The sequence below is a fragment of the Pteropus medius genome, unplaced genomic scaffold (genome assembly GCF_902729225.1).
Source record: "Pteropus medius unplaced genomic scaffold, Ma_sr-lr_union100, whole genome shotgun sequence".
Taxonomy (NCBI): domain Eukaryota; kingdom Metazoa; phylum Chordata; class Mammalia; order Chiroptera; family Pteropodidae; genus Pteropus; species Pteropus medius.
The window spans coordinates 2,132,291-2,153,221 of NW_024344433.1; the positions used below are offsets into that span (position 1 = coordinate 2,132,291).

The 20,931-nt window shown below is 41.3% G+C and overlaps 1 protein-coding gene across 2 annotated transcripts in view; it reads left to right on the forward strand.

The window, feature by feature from the left end:
- The window catches only part of ANAPC1 (anaphase promoting complex subunit 1), a 70,820-nt gene that overhangs the window by 33,757 nt on the left and 16,132 nt on the right, over window positions 1-20,931 (forward strand). For both annotated transcript variants that reach the window (XM_039872584.1, XM_039872585.1), the window contains exons 25-38: window positions 1,521-1,699; window positions 3,865-4,079; window positions 6,261-6,379; window positions 9,305-9,576; window positions 11,538-11,772; window positions 13,839-13,930; window positions 15,228-15,362; window positions 15,508-15,590; window positions 16,457-16,535; window positions 17,222-17,296; window positions 18,425-18,501; window positions 19,037-19,127; window positions 19,224-19,277; window positions 20,150-20,343. In XM_039872584.1, the coding sequence (XP_039728518.1) occupies window positions 1,521-1,699; window positions 3,865-4,079; window positions 6,261-6,379; window positions 9,305-9,576; window positions 11,538-11,772; window positions 13,839-13,930; window positions 15,228-15,362; window positions 15,508-15,590; window positions 16,457-16,535; window positions 17,222-17,296; window positions 18,425-18,501; window positions 19,037-19,127; window positions 19,224-19,277; window positions 20,150-20,343 (1,900 nt within the window). The remainder of the gene's footprint in view (window positions 1-1,520; window positions 1,700-3,864; window positions 4,080-6,260; window positions 6,380-9,304; window positions 9,577-11,537; window positions 11,773-13,838; window positions 13,931-15,227; window positions 15,363-15,507; window positions 15,591-16,456; window positions 16,536-17,221; window positions 17,297-18,424; window positions 18,502-19,036; window positions 19,128-19,223; window positions 19,278-20,149; window positions 20,344-20,931) is intronic.

Consider the following 20,931-nt stretch of genomic DNA (forward strand, 5'->3'; position numbering starts at 1 on the left):
CGAGCACTGATCACACTGCACATCAGACCTGAGGCCATTGTGATGCTCAGACAGCAGAAGGGAGTATTTCTGTAAATCTGATATAGCAGACATACTTTGGAAGGGTGCCAGCCAGGGCATTTAGGCACCAGATGAAGATTGGCCACATGAAGGGAGAGAGTTCTCCATCCTCCAACCATAACCCTGTGCTCCTGGGTTTCAAACTGAGTAAAATGCTAAAGAAATCATTTATAAAAATAAAGAACTAAAAAAAATTACTGATATGAAGATATAAAAAAGTTTTATTTTAAAAAGTAGTACTCTCATGAACATTATGGGATGTTTCTGAATTCTTATCTAAAGAATTTTTAAGTGACTTAGTTTTTTACTGATCTTTTTTTTTGTATGCCCCCTTGGAAATTAGTCACCGTCAGGTAGTATTATAGATAGCATAGCTATGCTGAAGAATGTTGGATGAGTTCTGTCCATTTGAATGAAATGTGGTGTTCTTACAGAAGGCTGTGTGAAATGTGTGTTTGGAGAACAGCAGTGAAGAGTACAGATACACTGGTCACCAGCATTAGGGGTGGAACGCTGTGGTGTTGGGAGCAGGCCCTGTGTGTTCGCGCCTGGGTGCTGTCCTCCCACACCCCCACCACTGTAGGTGACCACTGCCCTGCCTAAAGTTTGTATTCCTTCCCTATTTTTTGTTGTAGCTTTATCATCTTTATATATTTTGTTTAGTTTTTTATGTTTTTGAACTTTACGTAAATGGGTGTAAATATAAATGTTTCTACTGTCTTATTTTCTTCACTCAGTATTGTTATTTAAAGATTTATCCATGTTGACTCATGTAGCGATAGGTCATTCATTTTCATTGCTATATAATCCATTGTTTGACTATAGCACAACTTATTTATCATTTCTGTTGATGATAGCAATTAGGCTGTTTCCTCCCTTCCCTTTTTTTGCTATAATGAAACAACGTTGCTAATGAATATTTTAATTCATGTGCACAAGTTTGCACGTGGCTATTGTTGGCCGGTAAGGAAGGCCCTGTCCACACAGGCCAAGTGTTTTCTGGTGCGGTCATACCAGCATGCCCTCCGCCAGCCGTGGGTGAGCATCACGGTTGCTCTGCGGAGTTGCCATCACTCGGTATTGGATGACTTTAATATTTGTCTGTTAAGTGAGTGTGTGGACTTCTTTTCCTGGTGGCTTCAGTTTTCGTTTTCCTGATGACCCACTGAATAGATCATCTTTTCATATATTTATTGACCATTTGTGTTTCCTCGTATGGAAATATTTTTAAGTTCTTTGTGCATTTCCTATTGGATTGTTTGTTTTCTTAAGAGTTTTAAGAGTTTCGTAAAGACCTTTCCTACTAATCCCTGATGTCAAGACACTCTCTTGGGAATAAGATAGATAAAATGATTTTTCTTTTTGATTTGCCAGGATGGACGTTTACTAACTTTAGTCAGGGGGTAATTGGGACAGTGGCAAATCTAAATGAAAGCTTTTCTTTTCCTTCACCATCACAGGATTCACTCTAAGGGACTTGGAAACGCTTCCCTTTGGAATTGCTCTTCCCATCAGAGATGCAATTTATCACTGTCGGGAGCAGCCTGCGTCAGATTGGCCGGAGGCTGTCTGTCTCTTGATAGGACGCCAGGACCTCTCCAAGCAGGCCTGTGAGGGAAACTTGCCCAAAGGGAAATCTGTGAGTGTCAGTGCGGAGTTAAAGGTTCAGCTTTAGCCTCAGTAAAATCGAAGTGGAACTGTTCTTTGGTTTTCTTTAAGTCTCTTTGCAAGTGTGTGTATCAGATCATCTTTTTTCTGTTACATGCCAGGTTGGGTTTATAATTGGACAGATCTTATTAGTTGTAAATTGAATGTGGGAGCAGGAGCTTATGTGATCACTCAGTCTTGCCTGGACCTTTCTTCGCCCTGAGTGAGGACATATTCTCCTCAGTGGGGCAGCTGCCATGAACTGCTGGCAGGCAATGGCTTTGTAATTATTTTGCGGAGAAGCGGCAGCATGTAGGTCCTAAATTTGAATGGTTAATGTATAATGGTTTTTACTTTCAGATGTTTCTGATAGGTTGAATTTCTTGAATTTAACCTTTTAAATAGCTGTGAATATATCTGTTTAACCACCTAAAAGTGAAGTCCCAGGAAAAGGATTTTTGTTTAGAATGGTTATAAGGTGTCTTAATGTCATCCTCCTGAACTTCCTCCTTTATCAGTCGTCGAGTCCGTTCTTTTAAGAATGGGCTCTAAGAACCTATGGATAGAAATGAGGTACTTCAGTTATTTCTCTTTTAAAACTTAAAAATAGAACTTTTAAAATTTCTAGAACTCCGGTTAACATTAAGAAACTAAGTGGTAGCACTGCATTTCTGTGAGGACGACGGAGATTGAGGGGAGATGCTTCCACTCCTGGTAAAGTGCAGACTTGGCTGTCTCTCAGTAGCCTGGGGGCCAACAGATAATAATCAGTACGTTGTCACTGTTTAGAATCCCCTTTAGGTCTTAGGCTCTAGATGCTTCTTCAGAACCTGTATCAAAAATCATTCCTAACATCCGTGCTGCCCAGTGGACGTTTGACGGAAGCAGCTCCCATGGGGATCTGGTCTCCAGCAGGGTCATAACCGGGATTCACTTTCAGCTCGCACTTACAGGACGAGTCTTAGTTGAATTGGTGTTTGTCTTGTTTTAAACAGAAACCTTTTTTTTTTTTGCTAATAATATCGTCATCCTTTCCTTCACCAAGATGAGTTTTAGCATTTAGACCTCTTTCATTCACTACAAGTGAGAGCAGTATAACATCATTAGCACTAAAACAAAGTGGTGTTGGTAATCATTCATCTGTATTTAGTTGTCATTTTAAGTAGTTCGGTCTAAATTCAATTTGTTTAGTTATTTGAGGCTATATTTTATAACTCATTTAAATTCAATTTATCAGTTATTTGGGTGTGTACTTTACAGCTAACTCAGCCATTAGAATATAGTTTCTTTTAAAATTAGATATTCCAAAGGAACCATAATGAACTTTTATGAACTAAGAATGATTAGTCACATCTGCCGTTATTTTTTTCACACAGTTTCCACATTAAATGTTGCAAAACTCTAGCATTTCAACTAGGAGTTAATCTTTGTTAAAGGAGTGTAAAACCTTAAGAGAGAAAACTAGATTCCATGCTGTTCCTGGCTGTGCTGCAGCCTGATTGAATTATCTGTACTGGGAGGGCTCCCGTTCAAGCATGCGCTGAGCTTGTGGGGATGGAGTGGGAATCAAAGGATAAACCCTTCTCATTGGTTTTGGTGCCCTCAGTCCCTTCCCTTTTAAGAAATTTTTATTTGGAGCATGCTTATAAAAAGAAGTGGAAACCAGCCACAATCAGTTGTGTTTAAAGTACTAAAAGAGGGGAGTGTTGTCCAGCTTCCTCCAGCCCTGGCGTGTGTCCCTCAGGCTGTTCTCTTCTGCTTACGCTAATCAGAGGTAGTATTTAACGTATGTGGGTTCTTTAGGGTCAGATTCCACGTACAGTAATTTGTTTCCTTTTCAAGGTATTTAGGATATAGTTAGGCTTTTACAATTTATCCAGACCATTTCTTTCAAAGGACTCAGCCTCCTGACTACTGTCCTAAATTTAAACTTTTACTCTTGGCTCAATAAAGAATTTCCAAGTGGGTGACCTAATTGTACTTGAAAAGAGAGTTCTAGGTCAGAGTCCCGAGACACCTTGGGAACCCAGGCCAGCCTGCTTTGAAGTCTGTGGTTTCTCTGTGGTAATAGCCACTATCTGTCATGGACATCCTCAAGTCAGTCTGTGCGTGTTGACTGGTTTGTAAGTTGTCACTATAGTCAAGTCTGTTTCTCAGGTGCTCTCCTCAGATGTTCCTTCAGGAACAGAGACTGAAGAGGAGGATGACGGCATGAATGACATGAATCAGGAGGTCATGTCACTCATATGGAGTGAAGATCTGCGGGTGCAGGATGTGCGAAGGCTGCTTCAAAGTGCGCGTCCGGTACGCGTCAGCGTGGTGCAGTGCCCAGAGCTCAGCGACCACGAGCTCATCGAGGAGAAGGAGAACAGGTAACAGGTGCCAGGAAGGGACATGTGCAGTTGGAAGCACCTCATGTTCATGTTTGTGTCCAGCCTCAGCAAACCATGCACATTTTCACAACATCTGGCATTTATGACGGAAGCCTTATATTACAGACCCTCCTCCTGTCGGAGTCCCACTGTCTGTTATCCAGAAAGGGTGAATCTAAACCATTTTGCTCCTAGTTACTTTGATACTTCACAAACAGCAAAACACTGGAGTCATTCTGTGTTTTGATCAGGAAGATATTTTGAGGGTCCTTTTTCGTTTTTCTGTAGTTTAAATTTACACCAGTCTTTTTTTTCTGATGGGCTAGGTAATGCTCTGTTAGCTTTCTCTCTGGCCACTCTCTAACACTTACTGTGTCCCTTATTATATCTCTATGATGCTAACTTATCCCTTGATAAACTGTAAGACTCAGTAGTAACCAGTGTCACATGGCTGTGACATTCCAGAGCTGTTGCCTTGAGACAGTTCAACTTAGATTTTAAAATTCTCTCCTGCTCTTGAAACTTCCTGGTCTCTCTCAGCTGCCATCTCTGCTACTGTTTTCTCCTTCTAGTTTCTTTACTTCCTCTGGTGCTGCTTCGAGGGAAGGACCATCACACTTAGCCTCAGGCTGCGGAAGATCTGAGTCAGTGAGAATCTCCCTGCCTCTGTCCCTTGGGTGGACCCCAGGTGTCAGTCACTAAATGAGATGGGATGATGAAAGTTGAGTAAGTGTGGAAGTTAGTGCAGGATCTGGAGCCACGATTGGCCATTTCTGCCGGGACTTGGATGAGTTACATAACCTCTGGCTGTCTCCACTGCCCGCTCTGTAAGACTAGGCCAGCCATTGCATTCATGCCTTGCACGGCTGCTCTGTGTGGCCAGTGAGTTACTTCTGCATGATGCTGGGCACACTGCCCAGTGCATAGCCTCACTCAGTCTAGGCAGCGCTTCTGAATAGGGTTCCTGGGTTCTGTGAGGCTGACTCTTTTTACCTTTTTAATATCTTTGAACAGAGTCTGTCTTTAGATGTTATTTATCGGCAGTGCTTTCTCTCTCTTGGTACCCCATGAAGTAGCTAGCGCTGCATCTTACACTCAGTGACATCTTACGTGGAAGGGGTACAGTGTTATTTTCCTTACAGTAATGTGGGTTACATGTGTGATTTCTGCAAAAAAATTCTGTAGGATGTTGCTTCCTGGGCTTGAATTGCCCTGGTTCTGAATTAACATAGAACAGTGTTTCCACAGAATCTTAAGACAGCAAAATTTTCCTCACCAATGACCTCAAAAAGCAGCTCTGAGTGTGTGCAGGCTGGGGAGCGCTGCAGGCAGGAGAGCGCTGCAGGCAGGAGAGCGCTGCAGGCAGGGCAACGCGTGCCTATGAGTGGCCTGGTCTGCAGAGGTAGTGTTCACCTCTGAAGGGTGTTTCTGCGTCTTCAGATAGCCCTGGTGTTGTTTCCTGGTTATAGTGCCACCCCCTTCATAATTTATTTGATTTTGTTTTGTTTTAAGGGGTCTTTGGAATGTGACTTGTTTTATCAAAGAAATAAGTAGCCCACAGAAGCCATTTTAAACTTGAATGTCACTGATGTATAATGTTGTCGGTCCTGTAAATCATCGTTGTGTAGGTGAGACCGATTCCATGTTTGCCCTGGAGACACCAGGAAATCCACTGACCTTCAGTGGAAGGACTTCCTTTCCCTCCTCGTGCATGGCCCACAGAGGGGGCACTTCCCAGTTTTGTTTTGGCAAAAAGGGTGGGAGGAAGACCCAGTTTATGTACTGAGGGCAGCCAGACTGAAAACAGCACAGTGAGAACAGCCGGAGAGGACAGTGTTGTCTTTTGGGAGGGTTCACATCAGAGCAGTTTAGGTTTCTCTTTTTGGAGACCTGGGAGAGGAAGCCTGGGTTATAGACCAGCTGGTTTCCATTCAGAGCAAATACGAAAGAAGAGAAAGGAACTGCATCTCCCCTGAGAGTTTCTAGTGGCAGTGAGAGTATTAGCATGAGAACGACTGTGCTCGGACCATGTTTGGGTGACTCATCTACATCTTTTGTGGGTTTACAGGACGTGACTTCATCTTACACAGCATGCCTTCTTTTGAAATACTTGTCTACAGATTGCATTCTAATTATTTTTCATAAAAATGTTTCACATGTTGGTTTTCATCCTGATTGTAGATTGCTCCAGTTGTGCCAGCGCACTATGGCCCTTCCGGTGGGACGAGGGATGTTCACTTTGTTTTCGTACCATCCTGTTCCAACGGAGCCGTTGCCTATTCCTAAACTGAATTTGACTGGTATGTTAAATTCTGGTCTCAGTGAGGAAGGAAAATGATTAAGTATATGTTTAATGGAGTTGTTTTGAATTATTTAAGTAAAACCAATGAAACACTCTTTCTATCCCAAGTGATTTTATATATTGTTTATGGCTATTCTCGTGATTCTCTCAGCTCAAATAGCAAATCAGACCGAAAGCTGAGGGAAGTAGAATATAGCCCATTGCTAAGTTTTGCTTTTAATGAGACCATTTCAAGATATAAAAAGGCACTTGGGAAAGTTTAGAAAGATATCATTGGTAATGTGAGCTTATTGGACTTTAAATAATCTCAAAGTGTAATGTGTAAAAATATTTAGAAATATTTGAAATATCTTAATTCTTATTATGGATACATGGTCTTTGTAGGAAAACAAGGGCGTATACTTACAGCAGTCCCACTTCCAGGAGTTCGCAGTGCTCACCTTTTTCTTCATACATTTCCAAATATTGTTTCTCTATTTTGTAATTCTGTATTTGTTTATCAGAAAATCTGAATCTGTTTTAGAAACAATTTAAAAATTTACCGGATAGTGAACATCCTTTCATATCTAGCACATCTATGTATACAATTATGTATAAGTATGTGTGTAGTATTGAATACACGTAGTTTTAATCAACAACTTCATTTTTATTTGCTCCAGAGTATTTCATATAATGGAATATAGTTTATATAAATAGCCTGATATTGTTGGAAGTTATTGTTTGTTTTTTTTTTCTTTTTTTTGCTACTTTAAATATATCATTGTGCTGTATTCGTTGTACTTGGAGTGACTGCTTAGAAGCAAAACTCCTAGGGCAGCAGGGTGCTCAGACTCTGTTGTCAGTGAGCGGCTTGTCTGCGTGCCTTCCCGATGGGCTGTAGGAGTTTTACTTCTGCCAGATCTGAAGGTGCTGCTTTCCCAGTGTTAGCAATCACAGGAGGTTTTACAGGCGTGTTCACTGGTGCGGGTGTGAATGTGTTCTGTAGGTGACAATTGTATGTAGTCAGAATTATTAAAAATCCCTTAGAGCAGGGTCTCTCAACCCCTGGGCCGAAGACTGGTACTGAGTACTGGTCCGTGGCCTGTTAGGAACTGCGCTGCACAGCAGGAAGTGAGTGGCGGGCAGGCGAGCGAGCGAAGCTTCATTTGTATTTGCAGTTGCTCCCCAGTGCCAGCATCATGGCCTCAGCTCCACTTCAGATCGTCAGGCATTAGATTCTCATAAGAGCACTGGTCCCTGGTCCTGGCGCCCAAGAGGTTGGGGACTGCTGCTTTAGAGTATATGTGGTTTTATGAGACCAGTACAAAATGTATGTATAACGTATACAGTAATGTATTGCATTTAATATATGCAAGTATAATTCTGCAATATTTCAAAGTTGCATAATTTTAAAAGTTCAGAGTCTCACTCAGATTTGTAACGAGCTGCGCTTTCAAGCAGCATATGGAAAATGCCATCATCTGAATGAAGAACCATTCCCTTCTCCAATGTCACACCTACTCTGGAGTCTTTATTTCAGCGAGGACAGCAAGCAGAGTGACCCTCACTATCTTAATTATTCTCTCAGAGATAAAGCAACTCTAGCAAAATCTGAGCAATTGTTGAATCTTGATGGAGGGCATGATATATATAGGTGTTCATTTCATTAGTCTTTCAACTATTTGAAGGTTTTCGTAGAAAAAGTTTGGGTTAGAAAAGGACATGCAAAATTGGCAAATATTAAAATGTATTAAATCTGGATGGTGATGCTTGGCTGGTGTTAAGAAATAAATACATGAAGCATTGTCTTCTTTTTTCTGAATACATTTAGTTAAATTTGCACAATTTATGACATTCATCTCCGGCTTTATTCTGTTAGCCATTCTGGTACACCCTTCCAAATTATTTTGATTTAATAATAAGTTAATTTAGGAAAAATGCTTTCTTATAAAATAGTTCCTTAACTCACCGATATGGCCTGTCTTGTTTTCGAATGATTTTATTATTGAAGTAAATTTGCTTTATCCTTTGCCTTTCGTTTTCTTTTGTGTGCATATGTTATGTATAAGATGAATTGTTGTTTTAGAAAGTTTATGCATCTTATTATTAATCTCTTTGCTTTTTTTGAGAAAGTAAAAGTTTAAGTATTTGCCTATAGACAGTGTAGAATTCAGTATTTGCCTGTAGACAGTGTAGATCAAAACCAAAAGGCCCAAGCCAAGGAATTCAAAGAGAACATGACTTCATGACTGTTTAATTTACATTGCTCTTAAATAAATTGACCATAAAATTAAATTTAGTGAGTACTCTCGTGGTTCACTGGGTAGCTCATCTATAAAATGATGCTTTTTATAGGACTGTCTCTGAATGAGTTTGGTGTTTTTAATAGTAGCATGTAGGTATCTATATATAGAGAGAAACATATATAGGTAGTAGTTGGAGATAGAGCACATTTGTAAAGGTCATTGTCTCTTTTTAAAATGTCATTTACCCTTAATGTTCTGAGAAAAATATGGGATGGCGTGTTTAAAATTAATGTCAGTGTCACCAGCCACATGTTGGGATTTAGTATTCACATAATGTGATCTTAGTCTTCATTTTAATTTTTTTTGATAAGCTTCCTGCTGTCTGAAAGATTTCAAAACAGTGGGTACACTAATCAGATCTGTATGAATTTAAATTGGTATCAGCTTTCTTATAACCCCATGTATTTTGGCAAAAGGACAATGAATTATTTTAACAATTGAGGTTTTCTGCCTTCAACTGAGTTTGGTCCACATGTGTGAAAGTCTGAGTGTGCCCAGTAACCTAGTGTCATCTCAAGTGTCAGGAGACAAAGGTTTCGAATGTAGGAAAAGCTACCTCAGATCTCAGAAATCTAATTCTAATGATCTTTTGGTTTGGGTCTACCATCCTCCCCACTATAAATGCGCCTGCTGCCCAGGGCGTGCCCCGCCGCGGAATACAACTGTGGACCTCAGTAGCGGGAACGTGGACGTACCCCCCAACATGGCCAGCTGGGCCAGCTTCCACAATGGTGTAGCCGCTGGCCTAAAGATCGCCCCGGCCTCTCAGATTGATTCAGCCTGGATTGTGTACAACAAGCCCAAGCACGCTGAGTTGGCCAATGAGTACGCGGGCTTCCTGATGGCCCTGGGCCTGAACGGGCACCTCACCAAGCTGGCCACTCTCAACATCCATGACTACCTGACCAAGGTGAGCGCGTTCCCTGGGCTGTCGCAGTGGTTCCTCGTTGCTCCTCGTTTCTCTGTTTGCTCATCCTTCCTTATCCTGAGTCCATCCTGCTCGTAGGCTGTAGAGCAGCTCTCAGAGGTGTGGTTGGGGTACGTCACTTCCCTGGTTGAACCCGTGCGGTGGTCATCCATTGCTCTTAGTGCATGTCTAGGGCCTGTGTGGCTCTCCTGTAGTCCAGCCCACTTCGTACCACTCTTGCTTGGCTCCACACACACCAGCTTGGCACTGGCCATTCAGCTCCTTGGCAAAGCGGACTCTTCCTTTTGGTGTAAACTCTTCCACTTCTAAGCCATAAAAATTCACCCACTTAAAGTATACAATTCACTGGTTTTTAGTGTATTCACAGAGTTGTACATCCACTGCTGCTGATAATTTTAGAACTTTTTCATCGCTTTATAAAGGAGCTTCAGACCCAGTAGCAGTCACTCATTCTTCCTCCCCCGTCCCCACAGCCCCTCGTCTACTTCCTGTCTCTGGATTTGCCCATTCTGGGCATTTTATAGAAACAAAGTTGTACACTACGTGGCCTTTTATGATTGGCTTCTTTCCGTCAGCGTAATGTTTTCCGGGTTGGACCATACTGTACCTTGTATCGGTGCTTCATTTCTCATATTGCTAATAGATGCAGCATTGTACAGATATGCCATATTTCATTTATCCATCAGTTGAGGGATATTCGGGCATTTCCACTTTTCGGCTATTGTGAATAATGCTGTTATATACATGTTTTTGTGTGGACATATGTTTTCATTTTTCTTAGGTCTATTGCTAGAAGTGAAATTGCTGGGTCGGGTGGTAACTCTTGTTTAAATTTTTTGGGAACCACCAAACTTCTCCAGAGTGGCTGCACTGTTTATATTGCACCAGCACTACCTAGTCCCAGTTTCTCCACATTCTTGCAAACACTTGTTACTGTCTGTCTGTTTCCTTATAGCCCTCTGGGTAAGTGGGAAGTAATGCCCCACTGTGATTTTGGTTTCATTTGCCTCATGGCTAATGATGCTGAGCATCTGTCCATGTGCTCACAGGCCATCTGTAAGTATACTTTGGAGAAATGTCTATTCAGATCCTTGGCTTATTTTTTAATTGGGTTGTCTTATTGAGTTGTAGTCTTTCTGTATTCTAGATACAGGTCCATTAACGGGTAAAAGATTTGCAGAATTTTTTTCCCATTCTTTCGGTTGTCTTTTCACTCTCTGATGGTGTCTTTGAAACACAAAAGTTTTTAATTTTGATGAATCCAGTTCATGTTTTTTTCCCTTGGTTCTGCATTTTTGATCTCATATCCAAGTCATTGCCTAACCCCAGGACACGAAGATTTATACCTTTGTTTTCTTCTCAGGGTTTCGTAGTTTTAGCTCCTACATTTAGTTCTTTGATCCATTTATAGTTACTTTGCGTATAACGTAAGGAAGGGCCCACCTTCGTTCTTTGGCATACGGCTGTCCAGTTATCATGGTGCTGTGTCTTGAAAAGACTGCTCTTTTCCCACTGGATTCTTTTGGTGCCCTTGTGGTCAGTCCACCATCAGTGTGTTTGTTTCTGGGTCACCTCGGAGCTGTTTACATGTTCTCTCACCTGACATGTTTCTCTCACTTTCTAAAGTCGAGTACCCCACTCTCTGCCCCTTCCCTGGCTAATTTGTACTTCTTCTTCACATTATGTTTACTCTTTTAGAGATTCGTAAAGATTCTCCATCCCCTCCTAATCTAAACTAGGCTCCGTTTAACACTTCGTTCCCCATTTGGGCACTCGCTTCAGGAGCAAGGACCATGTCTGTTTAGTTTAGCTGTTGTATTTTTGGTGCCTCTCACTGTGCCTACCACATGAGAGTGCTTACTGAAAGTACTGGCGGGAAGTATTTTATTTGGAACCACCTACCTGATTTGGAAGTGACCTAAGTTTCAATCTTTCTGTCTTAGGGTCACGAAATGACAAGCATTGGACTGCTCCTCGGTGTCTCTGCTGCTAAACTGGGAACCATGGACATGTGTGTCACTCGGCTGCTCAGCATCCACGTCCCTGCTCTCTTGCCCCCAACGTCCACGGAGCTGGATGTCCCTCACAGTGTCCAGGTGGCTGCAGTGGTCGGCATTGGCCTGGTGTATCAGGGGACAGCCCACAGGCACACCGCAGAAGTCCTGTTGGCCGAGATAGGTATGGCGTAGGTGGTGCTGTGTCTTCATAAGCATACATTCCCAGTCTATGAGAAACAAAGTAAGGATGATGGAGAAAATAGTAGCTGTTCTAAGGATAGAATGAACTGGTACTAAAAAACAAAAATGGAAACCTACAATTAGTGTTTCCCGAGGCTGGTATTACTGTGCAGGTTATTAGTCTGCATTTTTATTTGGCCAGCTCAGTATTGAGCTCCAATGACCCTGTTAATAAGGTAGCCTGAGGTCTCAGTCACACGTGAACATGCAGTCCTCCCGCCATGTCTCTGCTAGGCAAGGTGCTCTGCACTTAAAACTCAGAGTTCCTGAAGACACAGTGTTTATTCCGTGGGACAATAGCACTTCCAAGAGAATGGAAGTGATGACTCTTACTTTCCTCCATTATGTGCTAGGGTGTATGTTGGTGCTGAAATGCATTTCTGTGATTTTAATTGAGTCTAAGCTTTTTGGAAATCTGTCTTACGTGTCGTCATCATTGGCATCACCGCATGTTCAGAAGTTCAGGTGTACACTTGCATGTCTTCTTCTGTCCTATTCAGGACCTTTTCTATAGATATGTCAAGCTGTGTTGTTGAAGACCCTTTATTCTCTAGATTGATTGTAGCAGTCAGCTGCTGGCACACTAATGTGACATAACACGCAGCACACAGTTGGCCCGGGTGTCTCTGCTTCCAGCTGTAGTCTGTGGGCTGCTGCCCTGGCCCTGCTCCCACAGCCTCATTCTGGGGCCCAGGCCAGAGGGTGTGCTGTTCTCATGGTGACGACAGAGGGTGAGAGGAGGACAAACATGGAAGCACAGTGTAGGCCTTTGCTGCCGCTGTGCAAGCTGAGACCCCAGGCCAGTGCTAGTCACATGCTCAGATCCCTACGAGGCTATGTCAAGGGTGGGTGTGTGTGTACTTGCACTGCAGGCCCTGAAGACTTGAGGCCAACAGTTTAGTTTACTGCAGTGATAAAGTAAGTTATCCTCAAAACTGAAATTTCCCTGTTACTTAAATACGTAGTAGTGTAGGTTGTTGGTCTGCCAAACGCTTATTGAGACGATACTCCAGGCTGGCTTCGAAAGCTCGTTCACCCACAGGGCAATTTCACATTCTTTGCCTCGTGATACCGTCGTATGTGTCACAGCCAAGTACACTCTTTGCTGTCGTACGTAGAGGGTTTCCACATGCTTGCGTGTGTGCATGCTGCTTCTAGTCTGTCCTTTCCACATATCTTTGTCATGAATGTTCTGAAACGTCGATTCCATATTGTTTAGTATCATTTGAGTTGGTGTTCTGTAAACTGCCTAATTGTTCCTGTTTTCATGACTCTTTCTTTCTAAATTCTCTGCTATTATGCATAAACATTACATTGATTGCTTTTATATAATATTTCTTTTTTTAAAATGCATTTTTCTGCTGGATATAAAATCCCAGGGAAAGATTTTTATATATAATACATTTTGTTGCCCTAAAGAGTACAGTTAGGATTATGGGATGCTTTTTAAAAGAATGAATTTTCCACCCGGCCAAACTTTTAGGGTTGTTACACAGAAATTCTACTAGAGTAGGGCAGCTCAGTTGTCTATAGATTCAAAATAAGTGTCTGGAAACAATATTTAATGTGCTTAAAAACTTTTAAGTTTCCTTCCTGTTCATTATCAGTATTTCAACATGTTTTCACCACATCTAATGAATGGATTTAAAAATAAAGCACAGACAAAATGCAAGAGATTAAAATTTAAAACTGTTTTTGAGCACCCCTCTCTTTAAAAATATTTTTCCTCTGTTGTGATTTTTTTTTTTTTTTAAGTAAAACCCAAAGCTTCCTAGTGTTTTAAAGTCATTACTTTCAAATCAACAAATTAAAAGAACCATTTGGGGGCTTTATTTTGTAGTAAATTGACAGTTGTGGGCACCATTTGCGATGTCACATCTTTCTGAGTGGGGTTATACTGAATCATAGTTCTTATGTGGCTTACTAGAATGTTAACTCTGATCCTAACTTTTATGAGTTAGGGGCCTGAGAGGGCCAGCTTGAAGCATGTTGTGTCCTGTTTCATAGGCCGGCCTCCTGGTCCCGAGATGGAATACTGCACAGACAGAGAGTCCTACTCTTTAGCTGCTGGCCTGGCCCTGGGCATGGTCTGCTTGGGGGTAAGTGCAGTGCTGCATTCCGAGGCTTGGGGACGACACCTGTGTTCTGAGACAAATGACGTTTAGCACTTTCTTCTGAATATGCTCTGCCTCTCTGTGACTTGACTTACCCTGACTCTCAGCTCCCTCTTTTTGGGTATTTTTCAAGGTGCTAGTTTCGGAAGTGGAGAGAAATTGTGTGAAGAGTGGGCTTTGAGGTTTCTATCCCTTGACCTAGAACTAAGTGCCCATGAATGAATCAAGGGAATGAAGTCTCTCAGAAAGAGTTTAAGACACAGATGAAGTGACAGCCCACTCAGGAAACAGAAAATAGTGAAAATGTGTATAGGACGGGGGCCTTTAAGAGTCTGTAGCATTGCTAGAGAGAAACTATAGCCTTCTTTTGGCACTTGGTGGTCACAGCCTTGCAAAGGGTTGCCACAGCAGCATTTTGCTTTGTGATGGAAGACGGCAGGCATCACGTTGACCCATCTGATCCGTCCCTGAGACGTGGTATAAGGTTATCAAAAACGTTTCGTTTAAGGACTGTATCAGCTGGAATGAGAGTTCCTTGAAGAACCACCATCACGTTGTCACACTGAAACTAGATTGTGCAAAGCAAGCTGACTGTTAGCTATCTGACTCTTCACATTTACATGTGAACCAAAGAGGCAGATGGTACAGTGTGAGGGCTTCACAGTGGGAACTGGGACCTGGATTCTGGTCCTGACCAGTGACTCATGTCATTTACCTAGAGAATTGTCTAGCGGTTAAGCAACTCTGTAGGTTATGGAGTCAAACTGCCTTGTGTCATATCCAGCCCTGCCACTTACTAGTTGTGTCACTTTGGGCTTCATCTCTTTGCCTCATTTTTCTCACCTATGAAATAGTAGCTATTGGACAGAACTGTTACATTGAGAAGTGAGCCTGTGTGGGACGTGGAATGGTTCCCGGGGCAGAGTGAGTCGCTTTTATGACCCCAGTTACCATTGCTGGGGTGGTTCGTAGGCGTAACAGTGCAGCGGTTCCAGTGTTCACAGTCAGGTGTCAGTCACATTCCTAATGGTTTCTGATCGTATTAACTGTATTTTGAAGCCTTTATGCATTTTGTGACGTGAAAGTATTAACCTGAACATACAAATATTGTAATTTTAATGTGAATTATTAAGAGCTTGAATATCTACTCAGTAATAGTGATTTTAATTGGGAAAACAACCCTGTAACACCCTGCTTTGGAGTTAGTTCGTTATTTTGTTTGTATATGTTATGAACCTTATTTCATAAGCTTCCCTTTCCTCATCTGTCTCTCGTGTTCCAGCACGGCAGTAACTTGGTAGGTATGTCGGACTTGAATGTTCCTGAACAGCTTTATCAGTACATGGTTGGAGGCCACCGGCGCTTTCAAGCGGGAATGCACAGAGAGAAGCATAAATCTCCAAGTTACCAAATCAAAGTAAGTCCACATCAGTACAGTAATTTGAAAGTAGTGGTTTTCATACCAGCCTTAGTAAATATGTTCATTTTAAGCAAAGACTAGTATGCAGAAGAATTCTATAATGATTCAGAACTCTTATGTGAATAAACTTGCCTTTTGATAGGAAGGAGACACCATAAATGTGGATGTGACGTGCCCAGGAGCCACGCTTGCTCTGGCTATGATCTACTTGAAAACCAACAACAGGTGTTGTGTCCGCCAGCCTCCACCCCTCCCCGCCACCGCGGGCAGTGTAACTTCCTTTCTGGCATCAGCAGTCAAACTGAATTATCTTACTGTATTTATTTCCCCTCTGCTAGATCAATCTGATTTCAGTTCTCTCAAACACTTCAGATTATGTAGATTTTTTTCTAGAAATAATGTTTTGCTATTTTAATGATATTTGACAACTTAGTTGCCAAATTTCATTCCCGTTTTATAGTTGATGTCACTGACAATCAAAAAATGCCCACATTCCTTCTTATTAAATTTGCATGTCGTTGTGAGGACTGGCGAAGCCAGAAGTATTTAGCCTTATTCTGTTCTTGATTCCTCTGTGTGAATATGGTTTCTGCTATGTTCAAGGGCTTTCCTTGTGACCACACGTCTGCCTTCCCAACTCCCATGGTCAGTGCTGACATGAAAGCAGACCATTGGTGTTTTATTCTTTTACATTTTTGCATAGGAGAGTAAGTTGGATAGGAGACATTAAACCATGTTTTAAGTCTCTTAATTTAAAAAATATTCTGAGATTCAAGAAATTTTTCAGTGTTATAAATTCCCTGCTTAGAAAAAGTGAATGTATGCAGTATTGAAAATGGGTAAACAGGTTTTTATTCATCTACTGTTGGGATGAGCGTGTATGTCAGTGCTTTCTTGTCACCAGAACAAGATAACACTAAACACAGCAGCCCTCATGGAGTTTATGTTACGTAGTAAGATACACACACACATCGTAGAGCCAGAGTCATGTGCAAAGAGAGCAGAGTAGGGGACGGAGTGGGGAGAAAGGTTTGGAACTTGTGTCAGGCGTCTTCTTGAGCAGTGCGCTCAGTGATGCCTTCCACCAACAGATCCGTCGCAGACTGGCTTCGAGCTCCTGACACTATGTACCTGCTGGACTTTGTGAAGCCAGAGTTCCTGTTGCTTAGGGTATGGTCCTCGGCGCTGTTTCATTTTTGTTAACATGAAGAGTCTGTCTATGGCTCTCAGGATTAGCTTGCAAAAATGTAAATGTTTCTACCTGGGAAACTTTCACTTTTAATCTGTCATGTCACTGGTAGTGTTCTTTTGGAATTTCCCACATTTAGCTGTGGAATGCAGAGAAGGCAGCCATGTTGACAGATACTTGGCATTGAGGTTCCAGTGCTTTTCATGTTATTATCCAGGACTTCCTATTGAGCAGCAATGATGGGCTTCACCACTGCCCTTGTTGTTAGGGTGCAGTTTTGCTATTAAGAGTGAGATTATTGACAGTAACTGTTTGACATAATTGCCTAAATTATTCCCTCTAGAATGTTTAAACCTGTGTGTTTTTAGCATATGAAAGCCTTGAAATTATGTAGGCCACTGTGATTCTTTTATGGAACAAGTTTTAAAATGTCCTCTCTAACTTCCCCAATCTTCGATGGTAATCAACTCAATTTTAGTTTTTTGTGTTGAAATCTAAGTCTTCATTTTACTTTAACAAGTAGCTTAGGTTGGCCATATGTACTTATTTGAAAAATTACCATTGGTTGGGAACTGATTCTCACATTATTTTATTTAACATGATCATTGTTAACAAAGTCTGGGCACTTGCCCACTCTGATTAGTTTTATCTGTATATCCTATTTAAGACCCTGGCTCGGTGCCTGATCTTGTGGGATGACATTTCACCAGATTCCAAGTGGGTTGATAGCAATGTCCCTCAGGTAAGTACGTGCGACAGACACTGTTGTGGCTCCAGTGGCATAAAATTGTGGTTTCTTGTGGAATTTTCCAAAACCCCATGAGATCTTTTTCTTAGGAAGGTGTATTGATGATTACAGTATCTCTTGAAAACATAGGAACTTTGATTTTAAGCTTCTGTGCTGACCACAGATCAGCCTGCCTTTTCATCCCCAGATCTCAAGAAATTGTAGTTTTTAAAAATTAAGTAGACCAAAGTACTCTAAAGTATTTTTGACATTTTTATCCTAATTAGGTACACATTTATCTAAGGTGCTATTTTACTTTATTTAGTAAATAAGAAGATTGTATCATAAGTGACTTCTGAGTATTTACTGGCTTACCATAGCATTCTGAAATGTTATTCTCCTGAGCAGTCTTCTAAAAAGGATGTTGATAATAAATCTTCAGATTTCTTCTGTTCTGTGTACTTGAATTCATATGTTCAGAAAAATATATAGCTTTTTTTTTTTTTTTTTTTTTTGTAGCCTTTATGTGAAGCAGATCAAATCCATTCTTGGTTGTTAAAGCTAGATATTGATTTTGGTTTTTTTTCTGATAAATTCTTGTTCAGTGCCTGTGCTAAAAGGAGTGGAATGTGTGTCTCCATGGTAGTTACAGATGAACACATTGATTATTTGGCTTGGCCTGAGTAAGGGGCCTAGGAGCTAACCTCTCCTCCAGTAGACTTAATCCTAGAAATGCCCCTCCACCGAGAAGGGTGTGTCTCTGAGAAGAGTTCCATCCCGTTGCCTTGTCTTCTTTCCCTGCTTCCACATCCCCCACTTCAACTCTCCTCTCAGCTGCCGTCTTTCATTTCATCTAACTAGCCCGAGTACCATTATTGTGTTACTGATTCAGGATATGCTTAAGTCTTCCAGTTCATATTCATTCTGGCCTGTTCAGTAATTGATCTTAATGGGCTTGTCTTAGATTTGAGATTAGGCTGCTGCATGAATATGATTAAAATATAGGCCTTTGAATGAAATGATTTGGTAAAGCTTATTTTATATAAACGTGGCCATGACAAGCAGTATGTTATTTTTTCAGATCATTAGATATTTGTGACTTGAATATTAATGTTCAAGTATTCTTGTTTTCTGTCTTGATAGATTATACGAGAAAATAGTATCTCTCTCAGTGAAATCGAATTGCCTTGCTCCGAGGATTTGAATCTGGAAACTTTGTCGTAAGTTATGAAGCGTGGGACACAGATGAACCTTTCTGGTTCCTGTCAGATAAATAGCAGGAGTGTGCTGTGTGGGGCAGCTCTGCCCTTGGCTTGAGGTTCTGGATCCCAGTGTTTCCAACTGTTGCCGATCACATGTCCACAGAGATTTTGTTGGTTTGTTTGCTTTTGTTTAGGTCTCTCAGGAGTAGTGCTTATGCCCTCAAAAACCAGTATTGGAGGTTTAACTTGTACACATTCCTCTTTTATCCTTTCTATTAAAAAAATGGCAGTGGTTTTCCTAAATTATCTTCTTTGCTGCATATGAAACGTGCAGGCTAGAGGCACCCTCTATCAGCGAGGGCTGCCTGGTGCTTCTGCCGGAGAGCACGGCCCAGGAGCATGCCAGCAGAGTAGAGGCGCAGCTGGGCATTCCCAGAACAATACGAACTAACTGAGAGAACAGGAATGATTATTGCTTTTCTCCAAGATAATAGTAATAATGGATTTTAAGGCAGAATGATGATGGAATGCCATTTCTTGTAATTGTCTCCAGGCAAGCACATGTCTACATAATTGCAGGAGCCTGTTTATCTCTGGGTTTTCGATTTGCTGGCTCAGAAAACTTATCAGCATTTAACTGTTTGGTAAGAAGTATCTTAGTTTACTCTATTCTGTTTTCTTTTTTCACAAAGCCTTCATATGCTTCTCTTAACTTTAAATGTCTTCTTTTGTTTTTCCAGCATAAATTTGCAAAGGATTTTATGACTTATTTGTCTGCACCTAATGCTTCTGTGGTAAGTCTTTTTATGATGAGTCTCCTTGGGAATAAAACTTGAAGAAAGTTCACTGATAATTTAGTTACTTACGTATTGTCAAATATCTCTGCAGTTTGTTTGAATTTGAATGGGAGATTTGAAGTTTTGGCTCATCTTTGAATTTTTGTTCTGGGATATTAGATAAGAATGTGATTACCCTTGAGGGATGCACAGGTCTCTAATTTCTATGACAAGAGAATGGATAAGAAAAGCCATATCCTTCATGGATTCATACCGTCTGCTATTCTGTCTCAGTACTGAATATAGGTAATTGTTCTTTAAAAAAAATGAGTATTTAGTAAAAATGCAATTGTTTTTGAGGCATTGCTGCTTTCATGACAAGAAGATAGCAAGATTTTTATTTCCTGGTAAAAATCACACAGATTTATGCAACATTATTTGTAATATGAGAAAATTAGAAACATCAAAAAGTCTAAAAGTAAGGTTTGATTATGATGTATCTGTACATTAATGCGTAATGAAGATATCAAAATTGTGTTCTCTAAAAATTTTTACGAGTAAAGAGTGCTTATAATTTTTAGATTAGAAAGATTAATGTATATAGAAATATCAATTTCATTTGGAAAACACAAATATAGGAAAAGATTTGGAGAAAAAGAAAGGCTAAACATCTATAGCAGTTCTTATTGGGTGTTAATATTCCAGCTGACTACTGTTACCATTTCAATACTTTATTTTCTGAATTTTCTACATTGAACTTAAATTTCATAACCAGAGAAAATATTTGTTTTTATAGATTTTTTAAAGTTACAAACCCTTCTGGTCTAACAATGGCCACTTTAGTTTTGATCATGAAAACTAACACAACAGACATCTTTCTGCACTTCCAGACAGGTCCTTACAACCTGGAGACGTGCCTGAGTGTGGTGCTGCTGTCTCTGGCCATGGTCATGGCCGGCTCGGGGAACCTAAAGGTTTTGCAGCTGTGTCGCTTCTTGCACATGAAAACAGGTGGCGAAATGAACTATGGTTTTCACTTAGCCCATCACATGGCCCTTGGACTTCTATTTTTGGGAGGAGGAAGGTAAATGAATATCTGTCTCTTTCCTCAGTGAAAAGATCTCATGAGTAAGATCTGTAAGAGTAATTGTTTGTTTTGAATTTGAGGGCACCTGAGCATTTTTGATTCTGACTAGCCATTAGCTTATCAGGAGACCTTAGCAGGCTTAACCCCCAGTTTATGCCTTGCTCAGTGGAGGTGCTATCTTGTCCGACAGTGGAACGTGGGACTTGGCCTCACTGCTGTCCTCAGAGCCTCATCGCTGAGCCTCTAGTCCCCTCTGTGTAACTACTTTATCATGAGGGTCATGAGCCTGTCAGTCTCCACGTCCCCTGAGGTTTTCTCAGTTTTCAACCTCACTCTTTGCGGCATCTGTCTTTCCTGACCACGTCATCCTCTTATAGGACTTCCCTGGTTTTTCATGATTGTATTGGGTAGAAATGCATGCGCACGGAGTGAGCTCATGGCGGAGCACAGCTTGGTGAGCCGCCCACCTGCAGAGGTGCAGCTCGGAACCCCTCTCCCGCCGTGTCCCTCCTACCTGCCAGCGCTTTCCTTGTGCTCAGAGAGAACTGCTAGTTGTGTTCCCACACCTCAGCCTGCTTTTGCCTT